General features: G+C 41.8%; 2 protein-coding genes across 3 annotated transcripts in view; one reads left to right on the forward strand and one right to left on the reverse strand.

Moving 5' to 3' along the window:
* Positions 1 to 22,126, forward strand: part of Hexo2 (Hexosaminidase 2) — a 44,565-nt gene that overhangs the window by 12,591 nt on the left and 9,848 nt on the right. Inside the window, exons 3-10 of one of the 2 annotated variants that reach the window (XR_011237518.1) lie at positions 5,149 to 5,357; positions 5,887 to 6,220; positions 7,004 to 7,145; positions 7,752 to 7,937; positions 8,455 to 8,687; positions 9,547 to 9,782; positions 10,044 to 10,225; positions 11,359 to 11,450. Coding sequence is in view for 1 of the 2 variants with exons in the window: in XM_034975303.2 (XP_034831194.1) it covers positions 5,149 to 5,357; positions 5,887 to 6,220; positions 7,004 to 7,145; positions 7,752 to 7,937; positions 8,455 to 8,687; positions 9,547 to 9,782; positions 10,044 to 10,225 (1,522 nt within the window). In the remaining variant the exon portion in view is untranslated. Of the gene's footprint in view, positions 1 to 5,148; positions 5,358 to 5,886; positions 6,221 to 7,003; positions 7,146 to 7,751; positions 7,938 to 8,454; positions 8,688 to 9,546; positions 9,783 to 10,043; positions 10,226 to 11,358; positions 11,516 to 22,126 lie in introns of those variants that run through there. The other variant, XM_034975303.2, reaches the window with a different exon arrangement.
* LOC117988186 (paired box protein Pax-7) lies at positions 12,128 to 20,784 on the reverse strand. The gene is made up of 3 exons (XM_034975304.2): positions 20,216 to 20,784; positions 14,646 to 14,760; positions 12,128 to 14,111 (listed from the first exon to the last, which is right to left on the reverse strand). Exons 1-3 carry the CDS (start codon positions 20,420 to 20,422, stop codon positions 13,516 to 13,518), a joined length of 918 nt encoding a protein of 305 aa, XP_034831195.1. The 5' UTR covers positions 20,423 to 20,784; the 3' UTR covers positions 12,128 to 13,515.

Consider the following 22,126-nt stretch of genomic DNA (forward strand, 5'->3'; position numbering starts at 1 on the left):
GGAGGACCTTTAGCGCCACCGGGTCCACTATGGGCCCCAACCACCCCGACCAACCCGCTCCTGGGCCCCATCAGGGCCCGGAGTTCCCCCAGACCTTTTACAAAGACGTCGACATGAGTGCTCTCATCGCCGACCTTGCGACCCGAGACCCCAACTACCTTAAGAAATTTAAGGTACATGCGAGTCGGACGCCTACGCGCTACGACCGTCCCCCGGCATCTCCTCCCTCGGCCACGGCCATGGAGGACGATACCCCGACCGTGACACCGACCGACACTAAGGAGCCTCACTCCAAAACCCCAGCCGAGCCTTCAGCCCAAAAACCGATCCCGACCAAGGAGCCTCACTCCGAAACGTCCCCAGCCTCCTCTGAAGAGGAATTCATGACGGTGCAGACGAAGGCCCAGAAGCGAAAGCTGAAGGCCTCAAAGTCGCACGCAAACCCACCTAAAAAGGTGGGCGTTGCAGCCCCTTCAGGGCCCGGTAACCAACCCACAACCTCCCAAGCGACCTCCGAGGAGGAGTCTGAAGACTCCCCCATGGAGGAACCGCCAAGGGAAAAAGTCCCTCCTCTCTTCATTAGAGAGAAACTGAGCTGGCAGCGTATCCTGCCACTATTAGACCAGCAGGGTATCTCCTTCACGAGTGCCCGTTCGACCGCAGTGGGCATCAAAGTTCAATACCCAACTTCAGGCGACCATCGCCTTCTCACCAAGACTCTCCGTCAAGAGAATGTAGGGTTCCACACCTACGCTCTTCCCGACGAACGCGTTTTACGCGTAGTCATTCGCGGCCTTCCGAAGGAGCTGAACACCGACCACATAAAGACAGACCTCCTTTCCCAGGAGCTGCCAGTACTAGAGGTTCACAGGATGTACCATCCTAGAACCAAAGCCCCCTACGAGATGGTGCTCGTAACCCTCGAACTTACCCCCGCGGGTAAGAAAATCAATAACATCACATCGGTGTGTCGCCTCACGGGTCTTAAAATAGAGCCCCCCCGTAACCGCGGCAGGATGGGCCAGTGCCATCGCTGCCAGATGTACGGCCATTCCGCAAGGAATTGTTTCGCCCACCCCAGGTGCGTTAAGTGCCTAGGGGACCACGGCACCTCCGACTGCCCCAGGAAGCAACCTACCGAGGAACCCCCGAGCTGTGTTCTTTGCAGGTCTCAAGGGCACACCGCGAATTATCGCGGATGCCCTAAAGCCCCCAAGGAGCAAAAGCGAAGGGTCAAACCGGCCGGCCGCAAACCTGCTGCAGCTCCCCAACCCGCCCAGAAATTCGTCCCTGCGCCGGCTCCGGCCACCAACGCATGGGAAAAGCCCCTTCCCAGGGTTAACCCCCCTGCGCCAAAGCCCGCCCAACCAGCCCCGGCCAAGCCCGCCCAATCAGCCCCGGTAAAGGCTTCCGCGCCTACGCCCCAGCCCCAAGCAGAGCCTTCTCTCCATTCATCCGCGGCGACTAACGCTGCGGATAATCTCCACTTAATCGAAACTGTCCTCGCCTCTATTGATATAGTGGAGATGGAAGTTTTCGCCCGGACCTTCAGGAAGGATCCCAAATTAGCTATTACCCAACACTTGGGACTGCTCATCTCCATTAATAACCTTAAAGCAACCCATAATGGATAGTACGACCAAAGGTAGATTAAAACCCCACTCCTTAGTAGTCGCGTTCTACAACGCGAACGGCCTTATCGACCAAATGGACGAAGTCCGCGAATTTGTATGTGCACATCAAACCGACATTCTTCTAGTGCAAGAGACCTTCTTGAAACCTAGTAGAAGTAATCCCAGAATTGCTAATTTTAATATAGTCAGAAACGACAGGGCCACTGCTAAGGGTGGCACTGCCATATACTACAGAAGGGCTCTTCACTGCACTCCTCTCGATCCTCCACAACTAACCAACATGGAAGCTTCCATATGTCAGGTGAGTATGACTGGCCATCCGTCGGTCATACTAGCATCCGTTTATCTCTCTCCCTCGAAAGATCTGTTAGAAAGTGACATCCGCGCACTTCTCTCATTAGGAGACTCCGTTATCGTGGCCGGAGACCTTAACGCCAAACATCAAAGTTGGAATTGCCGCTCCCCGAACTCACGAGGACGCCAACTCGAAAGACTGACGCACCGCCCCGATCTTAACTTCATAGTTATAGCCCCTGACACACCGACTCGTTATCCAATGACCGACAATTCAACAGACAGACCGGACATACTCGATATAGCTCTTCTAAAGAACATCGCCCTTCAGGTGAGTCCTTTGGAGGTGCTGTCCGAGCTAGGCTCAGACCACCGTCCCGTCCTATTGCGGCTAGGACCCCCGCCCACCGCGGCCCCCCCGACCAAAACAGTCATTGACTTCAAGAAGCTCTCAGAGCATCTTAAGTCTATAGACTCAGTGCACATCTCTCAAATTCCTGACATTATAGGTAGTCTAGATGAAGCGCATGCAGCCTCACTGCACCTCACTAATCATATCCGCGATGCTCTAAGCGCCTGCTCCCGACAGATGCCGAACGGTTTCACCCGTCGACAGTTGCCGGACGACGCCAGAGAGCTCATCACCATCAAAAACGCAAAACGTAGAGCCCATGACGCATGTCCTAACGCCGACAACCGGAGAGAACTCTGGAGAGCCCAGAGGGAGGTAAAGGACAGGAAGCTGAGTGAGCTCAAGCCATCGCATGTAGCCTACTACAGCCTGGCGAGAGCTCTCAAAGCCGACCCTGTCTCGGCCACTCCTCCGCTTTTACGTCCCAATCAACCGCCCGCCTTTGAAGATGTCGATAAGGCCGAATGCTTGGCTGATAGCTTAGAAGCCCAATGCTCCCCGAGCACCATCTCTGTAGACAAGTCCCACATAGAACTAGTTGAAAACAAACTAGCATCTATCTTCTCTTCCGCCCCAGGTGGCGATCCAATCCTCCCGACAAATAGCGGCGAAGTTCGTCAAATTATCAAAGAATTTCACGCCAAAAAAGCCCCAGGCCCCGACTCTATTAATAACAAAACTCTAAAGTTACTCCCTGACGTATTAATCAACCTCCTGGTTGTAATTTTTAACACCCTCATGGCAGGATGCTCCTTCCCCGACAGGTGGAAAGAAGCTACCGTTATAGGCATCCCCAAGCCAGGGAAACCTAGGAACCTCCCTACTAGCTACCGCCCCATTAGTTTGCTCAACACCCTTGGCAAGGTGTATGAGAAAGTTATCCTTAATCGACTTAGGTCCGTCGTAGAGGAGAAAAACATCCTCAACGACGAGCAATTTGGCTTTCGAACCAGACACTCATGTGTTCATCAAGTGCACCGCCTCACGGAGCACATCCTTCTCGGCTTCAACCGATTCAAAACGAGAGGTATCCCAACGGGAGCCCTCTTCTTCGATGTAGCCAAAGCCTTCGACAAGGTGTGGCACGCCGGCTTGATCTACAAGCTTTACCATCTAGGCGTGCCCGAAAGACTCGTACGTTTACTACGAGAATTTCTCACCAATCGAACTTTTCGCTACCGTCTGGATGGGACCCTATCCTCCCCAAGACCTCTCCGAGCAGGAGTCCCTCAGGGCTCCCTGCTCTCGCCACTTTTGTACGCGCTGTACACCAGCGACATTCCCAGATCCCCTCATGTTCATATAGCCCAGTTCGCGGATGACACCGCTCTATATAGCTCCGACTTAAACTACCGGAACGTTAAAGCTCGACTCCAAAAGGCAGTCAGTAGCCTAGGCCACTGGTTCCGCCTTTGGAGGATAGAGGTTAACCCGGAGAAAAGCGCAGCAGTGCTCTTTCAAAAGTCCAAAAGGAAATCACAATACAAACTTCGACAGACTGAAATAACTCTTTACGACCGCCCCATTCCCTGGCAAACTAATACCAAGTACTTGGGTGTAACCTTTGATGACAAGATGAGCTTCGCCGCGCACATTCGTAGAGTCCGCAAGAACGCAGCGTATGTGCTCTCCCGTCTTTACCCCATGATTTGCGCAAAGAGCAAAATGTCACTTCGACACAAAGTCACGCTATACAAAACGTGCATCCGCCCAATAATGTCTTATGCCTGTGTTGCATTTGCACACCTGCCGCCCTCCTCTCTCAAACCTCTCCAAGTCCTACAGAATAAGTTTATGCGTACGGCCACTGGCTCCCCGTGGTACATGCGCAACGTGGACCTCCACAGAGACCTCCAACTCCCGACAATAGCTCATTACTTTAAACAGCTTTCCAAAAATTATTTTGAGAAAGCCATTAGACACCCCAACCCCCTAATAGTTGAGGCAGCGACTTACACCCCTGACCGAAACGACCCCCCAGATAAAAGACGCCCTAAGCACGTCCTTAATGACCCCGACGATCAAATCATGACCGACAATGCACCCTATCTCGTAGGGCTACACAATTCAACCTCATCACAGCGTCTTCGCCGGCGAAGACGAGGTCCCCGATTTCTAACGTCACCCGGACGTGGGCTCACGCCACGGCCTCGGGGGCGTACGGACTAACCAACAAAACCGACAACTCAACCCATCCCAACGTCATCCTAAGCCGTGGTCCGAGCCTCACAGGAGGCGCCCTTAGGAGGACGTTGCCCCCCGACCTCTCGTATTATTTCTTCGAGCCCTAGGGCTCACCCCCAGGCGGAGCTTCGCGCTCGCCAACCCCCCCGGTGACGCTGTAGCGGCCAGTAGGGCCTACGCAGCATAGTCAATCCGAAACAACACAAAAAAAAAAAAAAAGATGGCAATCGGGTAAGAGGCGGAGGGACGCCCCACACACCTGGTGGGGTGACCCCAATGCCGTCTTTCCCTGTCGCGTAATATAGGTACATATCCAACCGACTGCTCCACTACTAGGAAAAATAATAATAAGAGGAAATCCGTTTAAAAAAAAGAATATTAGCCCTTGACGAACATTCCCCTTTCCTCTCCAATTAAGCGTGAAGCTTGTGCTAATAGGTACGACAATGGTGACGCCGCGCCGGTTCAAACCCCACCTGGGTTTAAACCGGCGACCTTTCGAATTTCAATCCGCACCTTTAAGCGTTGAGCTATTGAGGTTTTTAATAGTGAGCTGGCGATGGGTTGATACTAGGATAATGATGATGCTGAATAGCCAGTAAAAAAATAATTTTTCCTCCACAGATTCGACCTCAGCAATGCACCAGTAGAAACGCGCGACATCCTTGTAGAGATGACACATGTGGCAACACAGAACCTCATCGACGAGTGCGATGGAAACGTCTCGGTGGTCGTCGAGACGCCGGTCGTGGTCTACATTACTGTCAAGACGACGAACCTTAGCCTTACCTTGGACACCCAGGAACAGTACAGACTCGATCTACAGAGCAAAGGTAAGACAACAAAATTATATTTACCACGCAAAAATAGGAAGAGGGTTGCGAAGCTGAAGTGAAAATGGGTAGGGCACAATTGACGTGTATTGGTTGATGCTGATGATGATGAAATATAGGAAGAAACAGTGAGACAGAACCACGAATGCATTCTTATAAGATCCTGGAATCTCTGCAATGGATGATTAATTATTATTAGCATCATGGAACTATACCTATTTAGTACGAGACAGGTCGAGCTGGCAATAGGGGTTGGGACGCCCCGTACATTCGGACAGCCCCCGCGCTAACCCGGCGCGGGTGTGCGGAGCGTCCCCCCCCCCGCCTCTTGCCCATTGCCATCTCGACCTGCCGGGTACTATACATAGTCTCTATATCTCTCTCGTACCTACTTCTTATCACCCTTTCCGTTAATTACATAATGGTAGAAGTTTTTTTGGGATAGTACGGTGGGCTCCCAGATCCTTCCACATAATAAGACATAGTCTACGACATAGTAGGTACATTTCCTCAACCATTTTTTTTCCAGAATCCAACGCAGTAATTCACATAGTAGCTGAAACAGTCTACGGCGCCCGACATGGCTTAGAAACGTTCACTCAACTTGTCTCTTCAGACAAAATTGACGATGGCGACCAATACAGATGCGGCCTTCGCCTGGTCGCTGGGGCTAAGATTTGGGACCAACCCGTGTACAAGTATAGAGGCTTCCTTCTTGACACCTCGAGGAACTTCATACCGATGGACGACATCAAGAGGATGATCGATGCTATGGCAACTGTCAAGATGAACGTCTTCCACTGGCATGTCACCGATTCCCATAGCTTCCCGCTGGAATCCAAACGCGTACCTCAGTTTACAAGGTTGGTATCTTTTTTCTCTTTCCCCGTGAGGAAATGCTCATGGTTACAACCGCGCCCGGTGAGGCACGGAGGTTATGTCGGACTCTTACCGACTAAAACCCCACGGTGTTCCACGCATCGTGACGATAAATGTAGATCGTTTCCCGCTGGAATTCAAATACGTAGGTTTTCAGTTCACGAGGTTGGTACCTAAATCACCAACTTCCATTCAATTCAGTCAAATCAATTTGAACAAATTAATACAAATCAGTTTAAATGCTGTAATTGAATTGATTCAACGGAGCGTTGGCGCATCGTCGGTTGAGTGTACCTATAACTTGCATAAACAAAATTTTTGACAGAGTTAGGTCCAGTTACACGACAGGTGGTTCATAAGATACGTTACGGTTACCGCCAAGCTTTGACAGATTATGATTAATAAGGTTAAAAGCTAAAATTCGTTATGAAAAACGTAAACGTAACGTAACATGCCTGTTGCATGCAGGTTTCCTTACGATGTTTTCCTTCACCATTAAAACAAGTGATATTTCATTGCTTAAAACGTACTAACTCCAAAAAGTAAGAGTTCTTAAATAATGTTCTCAAAGGTGTAAGCCTACCAATCCAAAGATCCGTGCTGATGATGATGATAAATATTGGTCTAAAGTTAACAAATCTCTGTCTTATGCGCCCAATTTTGCTTTTATCAACGGTCAAACTTTAACGTTAACCGCGTTAACCTTAATATCGTTAAAATCTCAGATTCCTTTTTCTTTCTACTGGAACTTATTACTTATCTTCCAGATACGGTGCGTATTCAGCATACGAGATATACTCAGCGGAAGAAGTTCGGGAGCTGGTGCACTACGCGCGCGTGCGCGGTATTCGAGTTATCATTGAGATCGACTCGCCGGCTCACGCTGGCAACGGCTGGCAGTGGGGAAAGGTGGGTTCTTACCATTGCTTTTTGGTCTTTAAGGTGACGCAGGATGCACGTCCGAACTGCTCGGCCCACGTGGGTAACCTGTATGCTATTTCACCTAACATTGTGATAGAAAGAGATAGACTCAGTGATGAGCAGTGTAGCGAGTGCATTCGCACACACTAGCGTCCGGATATACTGATGATGGCACTTAAGGTGCCCCATGAAGCATGGCGTAATATTGTAAATCAATATATATCATAATACCTATAGTAATTTTTTCACATGGCTTAATATTGTAAATCGATTCCTTGAAATCGCTGAGTTTCTTGCTAGTTCTTCTCGGTAGGAACGGTATTCCGAACGACTAGTTAAACCTGACCATATTAACCGTTAGGGAAACTAATAATCCTCGTTCCTGTGGGAACTGCGTGATAAAGAGTATTTAAAACCACTAATAGATGAACAGAATGCAACGTTGTCAAGTCGATCCATCAACCACTTTCTACTTTTGCAGACACAAATAGAGGGAATCTGAATTGTTACTACAAGCTTTCGCTTATAATAAAATAGGACTTAAAAGACACCTATCATGACAAAAAAAATCATGGTTTTTTCTATTTTTACCAGGAATACGGCTATGGTGACCTAGCAGTATGTGTGAACGCGCGGCAATGGCGAGGTCTATGCATCCAGCCGCCCTGCGGGCAACTCAACCCGGCCAACCCAGACATGTACAGAGTGCTACGAGATCTGTACAAGGATGTAGCTGAATACTTGCCCAAGCCTGCACTGTTCCATATGGGAGGAGATGAGGTAATTTAGCGTACACTTGGCGTCATGTAAAAAGACTCTAGAGGAGATGGATCTGCGCATAGGTTTCCTACTCGAAGCTAAAGGTTGGCTGAATAGTTACTTCGGTATAAGTTTAGACAAACACGCACTGAGAGAATAATACAAATATTTTCCATGGTTTAACAATATGGATCCAGATTTATGGCAGAAAATATTATGGTGAGGCATTGGAACTGCTCGTTATATTCCACGAGAAATCCGTTCCAGGACTTGAGACAAAACGCTGTAAAAATTTATTCCAGTACCGTGGAACTTACACCATGAATGGGCTGCAAATGAATTTATTGTGGCACTGAATGTAGCAGAAATAATGTCATGTACTTTCAGACAAATTTAAATGCATATCGCATGCTGCATGTGTCACCATACAGATTTGCCAATTTTGCGGATTTGAGAAAAAGCTTATGGTTCCTTGTATATCCTGGACTTTACAAAGTAACGCCTGCTTCTATAATACTGTCTAATCAACTCCTTTTAGGTTTTCTTGGGTTGCTGGAACTCTTCCGAAGAAATCGTATCGTACATGGAAAGCAAAAACTACGATACAAGCGTGGATGGATTCATAAAACTATGGTCCGAGTTCCACGAAAAAGCGCTTGATATATGGGACGAAGAACTCTCGGCTCTTGGTCAAGAGAAGCAACCCGTAATGCTATGGTCTTCGGAGCTCACGCAAAGTCACAGAATACAGAAACATTTGAGCAAAGACAGGTAAGATAGTACCTCACTCCTTCCAGGTCAGCCCGTTTCCATCTTAGCCATCAATTACCACCATGTAAAATCGCAAGGAACATGTATGGCAGTTTGCAAAACTCACACTCCTGAGCGGTAACTACACGGCATTGCACCGAGACTTTAAATCACATGGTGGTTTTCTTTGCTAGTAGAGTCGTAACTCAGAACCTTCATATCAGACGAGTACAGTCCTGATCCAATTTCAGAATTATCAATTCTCAAACTGAATCATCAGAATCAGAAATCAAACCCAAGATTATTCACATGTTTCACACAGGATTCAGTCATAGCGGATATAACTGGTGTACCAGTGATGTACTACACTGTCAGAGAGTATACATAGAATCACTACGTTTTATACACTGTGACCTGAGAGGTCATCATTATTATGAGTGCTTTTCATCTTAAGTAAATTGCATCACTTTTTATCAAAGTCTACTGAGCTATTAGCATAGAACTCTAATTATTTCTACGAATGCAACGAAGCGACACTCACTCCCCTTGCCAATTTATCGTCGCCCGCACCGTTGGCGTGGCTACCGGCACTGCCGCGCTGACGTCTCTCAGTTCTCAACTAATTGTCACGAGAGCGAGAAGCACTGATGTTGCTTAAATATAGTGTTGTTCTTGTCCTGCTCGGTCGGCTTCGCTCAAACCTCCCGTTACACACACACAAATCGTGTGCGGACAGGCCGGTGTTCTTGGAGTAGTAATGGGTAGGTATTTAAATCAGTTCACTTAAGTATTGGGGGTGTGCTATTCAGGCTAATATCTAGTCAAGCTCAAAGCCTATATTAATTATCAAAGGTCATTAATTCTACCTCTTGTTTTCCAGATACATAATCGAAGTATGGGAACCAGTGAACAGTCCTCTGTTAGTCCAATTGATGCACCTGGGCTACAAAGTGGTCTCCGTACCCAAAGACATCTGGTACCTGGACCACGGCTTCTGGGGGAAGACCAAATACTCTAACTGGAGACGGATGTACGCTCATACTTTGCCAAGAGACTCGCATATGCTGGGAGGGGAGGTTGCGGCGTGGAGTGAATACGTCGACTCACAGGGAATAGGTAAATTCTAAATCTTTTATTACCATCGGCCTTATTTCAGTTTCCTAAGTTAGGGAAATCTATCTTTTTGTCCTTACTTTCTTTTCAATTACCTACTGCCGAATTTAATATTATTTCAACTTATTTATATAATTTCTCATATATTTGACGTTGTTGTTAGACATTTTGTCTAAACAGCACCCAGTTTACCCTTTTACTTAGTTCAGTTAAACTTCTTACAAGAAATGAAACAATATTTTACATTAATGCATTTGTTTCCAGATACCCGCGTCTGGCCGCGCACCGCCGCTGTGGCAGAGCGTCTGTGGGCCGACCCCAACAGTGGCGCCATTGCAGCAGAATCACGCTTACAGCGACTCAGGACAAGGCTCGGTTCCAGAGGCATTCGCGCTGATGTGCTGTCACCTCAGTGGTGTGCCCAACACGATCACCATTGTGTTTAGGTAACTCCTTCAATATCCAGTGGCGACATTGCGGCAGGTTCCTTAGGCATAAAAACAACACAATAAAACATGTTACTTCTTTATGAAGGAAAACATAATGTTGTATAGAAGCAGGCGTTAGTTTGCGGAAGTCCATGATATACAATGAACCAAAAGCTTAATTTTGCTATAATCCACTGAAACAGGTCGAATCTGTATGATGCGGAATGCACCGCCCGCCCTCCCACTGCTGCAAAATTTTCCTTTTGCAATTGTGCATTGTAAGGTATACACTCTATATCTCCTGAGGATGCTCCGGTGTCGGGGCGAAACGTGCGTCGAGTGTGTTTTAGGATTTGTGTGGTGCGGGTTTGGGTGGTGCGGGTGCGTATTGCTTGCCTGGTAGCTGCCTTTTCCTGCATGGTTAGCAGTGGCAGGGCGGGTGGTGCATTTCGCATGCTGCATGTTGCATCATACAGATTCGACCTGTTTCAGCGGATTATAGCAAAATTAAGCTTTTGGTTCATTGGGAAACATAATATTTTATCGATACCAATAGATTTCATTAAATTGCATGTGACTTAACATTCAAACCAATGAATGACTCTTAAAAAGCCAATATTATTTCATTACAAAAGTCCGTCTTAGTTGCAAACAGTTGTAAAGCCGTTGTAAAGAAGTCGCAAAGTGGCGCCCAATAAGGGACCGTCCATAGTATGCGACTGGTCGAGATGGAAATCGGGGAGGGAACGCCCCGCACACCCGCTAACCGGTGTAGGCGAGCGCGTGTATGCCCCCCTCATACCTGGATTGCCAACTTGACCTGTCGCGGACTATACGCCCCACGTTGGGTGCTTATTCGATGTTTTTAACATTTTATGTTGTTGTATGGAATTGTTTCTTTTTCATACTAACATTGTAAATGCGAAAGTCTGTCTGTCTGTCTGTTACCTGTTCACGGCCCATCTGCTTAACTTATTTGGAAGAAATTTAATAAAAAACGCTAAGCGCAGTGGGATATAAGTTACTTTTTGTGATAGAAAGTCAAAGAGTCTCCAAGGGATTTTTATAGAACCTAAATCCATGCGAAAAAACTCGTTGCCCTCATCTAGTATTGAATAGAATCAATTTAATCATATTTTTCTTGTTAATAGAAACACAGTCTCTAAGTCAACCAAAGTCCTGAAGGCATTTTTGAAGACTGAAGCTCGATCTATCTGAAATAACTCCAATGTGAACATTTCTTATTTAAGTAATCCAGGGAAAACAATGTGCTTCGGGAAAAAATCCCGGAAAACAGAGTTTTGGAATGTTTAATAAAAAGTCAATTTTTGAAATATCCTGGACTACTACTACGTCTGACTACTTATTTTCTTTTATTTGACATTATTTTATTACCAATCAAAATGTAAGTTACTTTTGTAATACTATTAATTTTTAGAGCTATTATAATAGAAATATAATTGAGAGCACATGACAATGCCTCGATATTTAATTATTTTTATCTCTACCGAGATATTATTAAATAATAATAATTGCCTACTTAATTTATTAATATAAAATTAAGTAGTAACAAAATGACAATATAGATTTAGAAGACAGTAATATTACGCGTAAGTATAGCTCTGAGAGAGATCTCATAATTTAAGAGAATTATTATTTACTTATAATGCTTGCCACGATGATGTATGAAATAATAATTTTGTTCATACTAGAGATCAAATTTTTGGATGAAGTTTCTGTCGTGTTTTCTTTGTAATATAACTAAATTATGCAAGCGCAAAAGTCTTAAGTATAAAAATAAGATGGCTTACCAAATATTTTAACTACTATTATTGTATAGTTAATTTAATTATATTATTACTTTCAATTGGGAATAATTTATTATGTAAAGTTGACATAAGACGAATGTAAAAAAAACGATACTGTTGAAAGTAATTTATTGTGATAATTGTCATAATTAAGGCGATTACACGCAGTGTTGCATTTTGTAGCAAAGATTAGATTACTATTAAGCACCAGGTCGAGATGGCAATCGAGGTATAAGGCGGGGGACGCCCTGCACAACCGCACGTCACCTGCGCTATCCCGCACTGGGTAAGCCGCGGGGCTTTGCGGGTGTTCCTTCTCGATCCCGATTGTCATCTCGTCCTGTCGCGTACTATATTTACACAAACTGCGTGAGAAACTTACTACGTCATTTGAAATTGATGAAATAAAACGTGACCTCTATCTTTGGTTTATTATTTACTATCCCAAAATGTTTATATTTTCAATCTACCGCTACAGACAGTAAAATCGAGGAGATGACGAACAAAACGGTGTAATTACACTTCTGATCAAAATACCTAATTTTTCTTCTTTAATCCTTTTTATTCATTTCTAAGCAAAACGGCGTAAAATCGTAAATCGAAATCGAGTCCAAAATTCATGAATTCAAGCACTATTTTTTTTTAAAGCATAATAGTCATGTTAGCTAATCATGAGTTCAAGACTAACTTTCCCTTTTCCCTCCAACTAAGCGTAAAGCTAGAGTAGAACGTAGCGACCGCTCATGAGAAGTTTACCAGATTCTCAATTCATCAGATTCGGAACTCACCAGATTTTCAATTGACTAGATTCGCAACTCACCAGATTCTCAATTCACTGCATTCGCAACTCACCAGATTCTCAATCGACTAGATTCGCAACTCACCAGATTCTCAATTCACTGCATTCGCAACTCACCAGATTCTCAATCGACTAGATTCGCAACTCACCAGATTCTCAATCGACTAGATTCGCAACTCACCAGATTCTCAATCGACTAGATTCGCAACTCACCAGATTCTCAATCGACTAGATTCGCAACTCACCAGATTCTCAACTTAGCACATTCGCAACTCATCAGAAGTACAATTAAAAACAAATTAATGAATCCACAACAAAAAATTGACATATTAAGGCGGAAACAAATTATCGAACGAAATTAAAAAACTCTATTTAGGTACAAGCAACAATAGAGATACTTATAGAGCGAATTGAGAATTTGGCAAACTCCTTATGAGCGGTTTCAACAGCTAAGAATCTATCATTCAGGTTTTTTTTGCTTCTATAAATAATTTCGAGCAATTACACACTTTTGTTCGCCATCTCCTCAATTATTATCATCTAAAAAAATATCCTAATTGGCTTACATTGCGCTATTTTCAATAGCAAACTACTCGAAAATAATGTTTATGTAAAAATAAACATATCTACAAATCTATAAAATACACTTGCAATTATTGACAAGAAACAATACATACTGACATCCACATCTAAAGATAAAGTTACATTAAGTTATTTCTACCAAGATTTCTATCACTTAAATTTTTTACACTCATACTGAGATCGTTAGGTAACAAATCGTGTAAAACTGTGTCGCTTCTAAAAATATTTGTGGCTATTCTTTTGGCCAGTCGTTCCGATTCACGCAAGTCGTCATCCTTCGAGTGAGATGTGAGATCGATTTCTGTATCACTTTCACTTTCACTGGCTTCATCAGGTCTTCTGCGGTATGCCAAGTTTTGAGGCTCGTCTATTTCTTCTGAAGTACCGCAGTGACATGGGTTCTTTGACGCAATCATTCTCAGATCTGTTGGTACAACTTCGGAGTTGTCAAGTTGTGATGGCATCAGTAACGGTGGAAAAGGGAATGATGGTTGCTGCATCATTCTGCCATCGTCACTTCCATATGGCATAGATGGAGGAATTTCATGGTTGGGCATTGATGGCATGTTCTCTGATAGGTTGCCATTATGGTGGTATTGTTCTGGATGTGGTGATTTAAGTTCGCCATTATTTTCCATGGGTGGCGGCTCTGGAGATTCCTTTGGTGTGGGTGATTCGCCTCCTTCTGGTGATGAATCAGGAGGCTTCGTGTGACCTGTAATACCATTACAGCTATATATACATCGTCTACTTGGTTTGAACATGAATATAATAAATATCATCATCATCGTCATGATCAACTCATCGCCAGCTCACTGCTGAACATAGGTCTCCTCTTTGAATGAGAAGAGTTTGGCCGTACGGCGCCACGCCACGCTGGCCACGTATGTAATACATCTACACTTTAATGCCTGGATTTGGTTTACCCCCTCGTTAGTTGCGTATGTTATTTTAAAATCATTATGTTTCTTAGACAATTTTAGGCAAACACCTACTGTTTACTACGGCAAACAATGACCGTCAAAGTTTTTGGCAACTAGCATAAGTAGGTAGGTACACAGCAGTGTGATTCACTAACTCGGTGTCTAACACTGAATGATAGCCATGGAGCTCATTATTATAACGTAGACGTTCGCTAAGATAGAATTGTTGACAATTCAACCAATAATTTCTAAAATAGGGGTTTAGATTTTGTATAGTCCACGCGGATGAAGTCGCGGGAATAAGCTAGTTAACCAATAGATCTAACCTGGTAGACCAAGGGGAGGAGAACCGAGTCCCAAACACCGCATCCTCCACGCATCTTGAAGAAGTTGCAGTCGAGCTTGCTTGCGCCATTTTGCTCGACGATTTTGAAACCAGACCTTAAATCAAAGTCGCCATTTGTAACGTTCATTTTACATCTCACCAAAACCCCTAGTGAAACTTTCAAGTTAACGTAAACTATGCGTAAATCTGTCATTTAGTACGAACGGAAAAGAGACAGCAAAGTGTTCTCTTTGCCGACCATTGCTAAATGAGAGATTTAGGTTCAGTTAACGTTAACATAAAAAGTTACACCAGGGCTTCTGATAGAAATGTCTTTCAAGATTATAAGCACATGCATAACGCGTAACGCAGTAGCTTCCTGCGGTAGTCACCCTCCTCTCTCAAACCTCTCAAGTCCTACTTACAAAATAAGTTCATGCTTACGGCACGGGCTACGTGCGCAACGTGGACCTCCACAGAGACCTCTAACTCCCGACGATAGCTTATTACTTCAAACAGATTTCCAAAAACTACTTTGACAAAGCCATCAGACACCCCTTCCACCTAATAGTTGAGGCAGCAACATACACCCCCGACCGAAACGACTCAGTATGCACAGTAAAAATTACGCAAAGTTAACGTTAACTTGAAAAGTTACACTGGAATCTTTGAAAATTTATACCTAGGATGGAATATTAGGTATATTATACCTCAGAAGCTCAATTTGTTTAGCTTCATAGTCATGCGATTATGGTAAGGTATTTTTTTATTTAAAAATCAACAGGACAATCAACAGTATACAAAAAAACCGGCCAAGTGCGAGTCGGCTCGCGCAACGTGGGCTCCGTACTACAGTCGTATTTTTTCGACATTTTTCACGATAATTCAAAAACTATGATGCATAAAAATAAATAAAAATCAGTTTGAATATTAGAATGCACAGGTTGATATAGTTGTCTTACTTCGAAAATTGAAAATACTAATTATTAGTTCATGACTATTAAATTTTTTTTGTGTGATGTAACCCTAAATTCACGGTTTCAGATGTTTCCCCTTATGTCTGCTATAAGACCTACCTACCTGCTAAATTTCATGATTCTATTTCAACGGGAAGTACCCTGTAGGTTTCTTGACAGACCGACAGACAGACAGACAGACAACAAAATGATCCTACAAGGGTTCCGTTTTTCCTTTTGAGGTACGGAACCCTAAAAACGAAAAAGGAAATAGGGACAAGAGGTGCTAAAACTAGATCCAGCAAGCTGAGGAAATCAAATATAAAATATTTGCCAATCAACGAATTAAGTCCATTATTCATACAACTGATGGTAGGAAAATCATCACCATCTCAAACTAAGTACAGCTCGCTTACTAAACTGAGCACAGGTCTTAAGAAGTCGTTTAAAATTAATGAGTAGGCTATTAGGCCATAATCCATCTCGCAGCCATCACGCCTGACCACTGAAGTGATAGGCAGACTTTACAAACGTTTGAGAACATTATAGCTCCGAAAAGTTACAGGTGCGTGCCCGGTATAGAACCTCGAATAGAAAACTGACGTCTTAACCAGTAGGCTATCAGCGCTTAGCAGTCTTCGATCATACATTATAAATCGGTTCATATTTGGCGAAGAAATCGCGTAACAAACATACAAAAAGACATACATTCGAATTGTTCTTTGTTATAATATTATGTCTATTGTTTTGGTTTTGGTGTACAATAAAGCATATTTTACCTTACTTTTACTTTACTCCTTTTTTCAAGTCGGTTAAAAATATGCTATGCCTGGTTAAAACCCTACCTACTGTTTACAAAGCTAATACACTGATCGCGAGCAATTTACTCTTATTAATTAAGGAGTTCCGTTCTCCATCTCCGAAGATATTCATCAGATCTTTACCAAATTAAAATGGGACCACCTCGGAAGTATGTCCTACAAAACAAAAAAAGAATCATCAAAATCGGTTCATAATTGACGGAGTAATCGCGTAACAAACATACAAAAAAAACATACAGTCGAATTGATAACCTCCTCCTTTTTTTGAAGTCGGTTAAAAAAGTAAGCACCAATCTCTAGTCCTCTTAAAACAACCTTTTAAGATCAAACAGCGTCAAAAGGTCAGCGAGCCAGTGATAGAGATTAGAGTTGTTGAACTACAATGTTACCATGAATGGATTAGGGATTAGGGATAGATAAGGAAAAGGACTATACTTTAACGTGATTGATTTATTTTCCCTTAACACTTTATTTATCTATGTAATCATTATAAAAGATAAACTAATTGACCGACATATTAACGAACAGATTAAAGCGCTGTGGGTCTAGAATGTTGAGAAAAGATTTTCAGAAATTGCGCCCGAACTAAACGGGGCTGGGAGCAGTCGAAGAGTTTCGTACCATCGTACCTACATAGAAATAACACTTTAAAAAAAATCACTGCGCCTTTATTCTGTGTCAAAGTTATATAAGTATAGATAAACACTTATATTTTTTTTAATACCTACAGTTTTAACCATGTTTTAACAATAACAAGTTTACACAATATTTTTAGATTTGATTTGTCGCTGAACCACGTGAAAAGGAAATAGATTAGAAAATCAAACTGTAATACGTATCTAATAAGTAATAGGTAGGTACGTAAGTGGTAACTGTTAAAACAAGAACTGTAAGTACCTATACCTAGTGTTATACGTTTTACCTACGTATAAAAATCAAACGACGCGGATCGCGTGAGCGTCTAGTTTAGAAATGAACTGAAAAAAAATAAAAAAAATTTGTTATCATACAACCCTGTATTTTTTTTTTTAATCTATTGCAGTATTTACCTCTTAATATTATGTTTTCAGAAGATAGGTAATACTGTCGTATCTATTGATACCTAGGTACTTCAAATATTTAGATTCATTAATTCTTTGTACGCTACCTTTTATTTTAACGTTAAAAGACTTTTGACTGAAGGTAAAGGTACAAGGTACTTATAATAATTAACTGTATCCTATCAACTTTTCCAATTGTTACTGTCGATCCTTATGTGAAGTTGTAAAACTATTTCGTTTGTACTTGTCTAAAGTACATTAAATTAATCTACAAATAGGTAAATAGTATAAAAGAAAAGGCTGTCTTTTCTGCGGGTCGATTGCCGTAAACTGACATGTGACATCGCAATAGAAATATCCTTAAGAATCGTGATCAGTTGATAAATTTGCTATCGCGGACGACTAATGCACTATATCGCATTTGGTCATTATCGACATTTTGATGACGTATTGGTAGCACGGACCTATTTATAACCCGACTAAATCGAATATCTATGGTAATCACTTGGTAATCTAGCAATTTACATGGACATAACAGTCTCTTAAATTTGGCTACGTTACTTATTACAAATAAGTAGTTAGTCTGTGGTAACTATTTAGAACCCCAGACCACAAAGTACAATTTTTGTTGTTTTTCCTTAGTTTACGCGTTTGTTTTTTGTGATTAATTCTGCAACTTTGCTTGCTCCTCGGACTCCGGAGACAGTTTTTCTCACTGAACTTATACGCAAATGCCTGGGCACTGATTTGCCTAAGTATTGGGACCCTTATTGACGGACTGTGGCTGCTTGGAAGTTAGAACTCGTAAGTTAACAAACGTTATCATTCAATACAAGTAAAGGCTCTCATGCGGGTTTCCTCACGATCTTCCTTTTCCTTCACAGCTAAGCAAGTGATATTTAGTTGTTACAATGGTATTAAACTCCGAAAAGTTAGAGGAGTTTTAACAGCGTTTCATAAAGTACCTATTATACAAATTGAGTCCATTGCTACTGGTGGTTATGACTTCATAGTAAGTACCTCCACACTACAAGTGCTTTCTCGAGTATGTTTCCTTATGTATCTAGAGCTGCCTAAAACGTTGCTCTTCATATGAAAGTTTGGATGTTTCTTACTCCTTCGCACCACAAATATTTAAAGAAACAATTTGGATTAGCTAAATTAGTAACAAAGATACCATATACACTGATTCTAAAGTCTTCGCAGACAACGTCATACCTAAACAGAAGCTGGTAGTGCCTAGTGGTATAGATTAAGCAACACAGTCAGTGGTCACTTACTCAGTTATCATAATTTTTTTTCAGGCAATGGTGATACAGTGCTGCATTCATTTCTTCATCCTGACAAAGATATGGATTGGGATATGTTGTGAACTCGAGCTCTTGGACCCCGTGCAGAGACAAATAAAATAATGAACGGTGCCAGATTAGATTTATAAGAAGCAGATGGTGATATAATTAAAATGTCTGAATCTAATCTACTTTAACAAAAGAATACATAAAAAATCATCAAACTGTTGTTTTATTATAAGAAGCAGATGGTGATATAATTAAAATGTCTGAATCTAATCTACTTTAATAAAAGAATACATAAAAAATCATCAAACTGTTGTTTTATTTGCCTAAATAATTTAAATTCCAAAGTAATTTCCAAAGCTAAATCAATTAAATCAGAAAATGATTTGACTTTTGGACATTACTTTGGGGAATAATTTTAGAAGTTCCCCGAAGAGCCTAGTGGTTAGGATGTCCACCTCTGAATAATTGAAGGTAGGGGGTTCAATTCTAGGTATGCATCTCTAAGAGTTATGTGCGTTTTAAACAATTAATTATACTTAACTTGATATAGCGGTGAAGGAAACATCATGAGGAAATCTGCATGCCTGAGAGTTCTCCATATTGTTCTCAAAGGTATACTATTATGTTCAGCTTGTCGCTGGCTCACTATAGAGTACGGTTCTCTTGAGTGTGAGAAGAGTTTTGGCCATAGTCTACCATGCTGGCCAAATGCGGATTGGTAGACTTCACTTCACACACCTTTGATAACATTTTGGAGAACTCTCAGGCATGCAGGTTTCCACACAATGTTTTCCATCACCGTTAAAGCAATGATATTTAATTATTTAGTTAAAATGCACATAACTGTTCTCCAAGAAGTTATAGGTGCGTGTAAAAAGTACTCTGTGATTCTCGTTTCTCAGTGTTAGTATACCTCTATATTTAATGTACTCTGTGCATCAAACCTACTAATGAAAGAGTCATCACATATTCTTTTAAAAGTACTTATGAGACTTACATTAATCTAAAAATACTTTTATACTATTATACTAGCTTCTAAAATTAATAATTGATTTCTTATCTAGCAGAAGAATTACTATAGCCTTTTTTAATCCCTTTCATAACTTTATTTTAATTAATATGAGTAGTAAAACGATTTGCGGATAGCTTATGTCACTGATAAAAACACCTCTCGAGTTGTTTCAATGAAAATCTCATTTGACGTAACATTTGTCGAGGTTCTTATATGACATCAAACTTCAAAACGCGTCCGCAATAGCATTTTTCATACAATAAATTTTATCGATAGTGTAAATGAACTGTCAAAACATTTTTTTGTCCACATCTATCCTTTGTGGACTGTCTCACCGAACCGTGATAGGAAAACCATATTTTGACATTGATGCTGTCATTAAATGATAGATGCAGTCGATTCGCAATCGGCCCGCTGGTTTCACTTTGAAGTTGTAACTCATACCTGAACCCTTGCTTCTGAGAGACTGATCCTCAACGCGACTTCTTCCCTCAAGAACACATCAGGGTAGTGGGTTTTTTGGAACAATGACTCAAGTTCGCTCAGCTGCTGGGGAGTAAAGGTAGTCCGATTCCTCCTCTGACGTCGTCTGCCAAACATGTACTCCGTCAATAGATCTCCTGGCAACGGAGACAAATATGGACCGGCCATTTTCAACACCTGTAGCTACTTTGAAATCTACTTTCTAATCTATTTATTACAATTTTTTTTATACATAGGTACTTGTATTACGAATTACAATCTATGTATTCGTTTTATTGAGCAGTGAAATCGCGTTGTTTTGGTGGTCATTTCTATACAAAGTTAATTAAGGGTGTTCAAATTCGTAGTCACTGTTGAAAAGTTCGGAAAAACTCAATATTGCACACAAAAGTTTCGGGTTTTCAGAAAGTCCTGCATCCGGGCTCTACAGCACTACACTGTTTGAATGAGAGAAATTATTCCGGTATAAACTACCCTGACTCCACCCCTCGGCGATATAATAGGGGTTTGTGATTGGCTAAAAGCCCTAGGGGACGGAGGATTCAGCCAATCGTGTCGCTTCGTTAGGGGTTGTATTTAAAATAGGTGTAGATTGAGTTATGGCGTATCCGTAAATATAAATTTTGTATAAATGCGGTTAATTTCGCGCTGAAACTGTTAATGAAATATTGAAAGCCTCCGCTTTTATTTTGTGATAGTGGTTTTTTTTGTACAATTAACTACGTGCAAATTAAATGTTTTTAGGGTTGACGGATACCGATTTAGTAAACTGAGTTTTATCCAAATTCAAACTTGTTCTTTAGTTATATGACGTACCCAGTGGTAATTATAAAAAAAATGATTGGTTCATATTATGTCTTAAAATATTTCTAATTCCCTGCACTAAATCCGTAAATACTTTAAATACATATGTAGGTATATTACATCTTTCTCTTTATTGAATTATTTACGCTTGATAAAAAATTGGGATTTTTTGTCAAGATTGTTTTCATCCAAATAAATTATGCAAAATCTTGAGCTCCATTATGCTATTCCAGTGTGCTGAAAAATCTTGTTTACCTATGACAGGTATACCTTTGAAAGTATGAAACATGCGTATTCAATATATGAACGCGCTGAGGTACCTACCGAAGGCAGTAAGTTTGAAGTAGGTACTTACTAAACTTTATAGAAACTGTAACAAAGAAGTCGAATTTAGTACTAAGTAATGCGATAATTATTAAAATAGTTATATACTGATTAATTATTATTCATAGTATAAAGTAGTAAAAAGCAAAAAGCACTGCACCGAGCGCATCTTAAAACAACAACGTTGTAAAAGCGTTCCGCCTCGAGGCATATTCTTAATTATGTAGAGTCAGCAAAATATAATTGTCAAACAAAAAGCTACCCCATCCCTCTCCTGGAAGGGCAGAATCTATACGCAACGTTCTCTTTGCAAAAGTAACAGACCACTTGGTCAAAAAATAATACCGGAGTTGTCATAGAAGTGTGAAATATTTACACTATCTATGAAATCAAAATGAACTCTGTAGATCAAGTCTAGATGAACCTGATTGGTGCTGGCGAACACGTATCTATGGGTCACAGACATGTATTATTAGTGGACAAGGATTCTGTATATAGTTACCAGTTTAGACTTTACTGGCTTCAGTCCTAGTGCAGACAAATTAAGAGGAAGAAAACCTGTTGTTAAATTGTAATTTCCTGCCATATTTATACCCGGCAGAGTTTGTTGTGCGCTTTTTCAGACCAGGGCGCGTTTAGAGCCCTCGGAGCTTTAGTTTTAAGGTAACGTAATGAATTTATAACCATTACGTCAGTTTATTTGTGCAATTCACTAATTATTTATCAATCAAGAAATGTACACAA

Source organism: Maniola hyperantus, chromosome 14 (genome assembly GCF_902806685.2).
Source record: "Maniola hyperantus chromosome 14, iAphHyp1.2, whole genome shotgun sequence".
Taxonomy (NCBI): domain Eukaryota; kingdom Metazoa; phylum Arthropoda; class Insecta; order Lepidoptera; family Nymphalidae; genus Maniola; species Maniola hyperantus.

Coding starts and splice junctions, on each gene's coding strand:
- LOC117988186 (XM_034975304.2), bottom strand. CDS start 20,422: ATGGCCGGTCCATATTTGTCTCCGTTGCCAGGAGATCTATTGACGGAG. Junction 14,761..20,215: donor TCTCAGAAGCAAGGGTTCAG/GTATGAGTTACA, acceptor CTTTGATTTAAG/GTCTGGTTTCAAAATCGTCG. Junction 14,112..14,645: donor TCCTCCCCTTGGTCTACCAG/GTTAGATCTATT, acceptor ATGGTATTACAG/GTCACACGAAGCCTCCTGAT.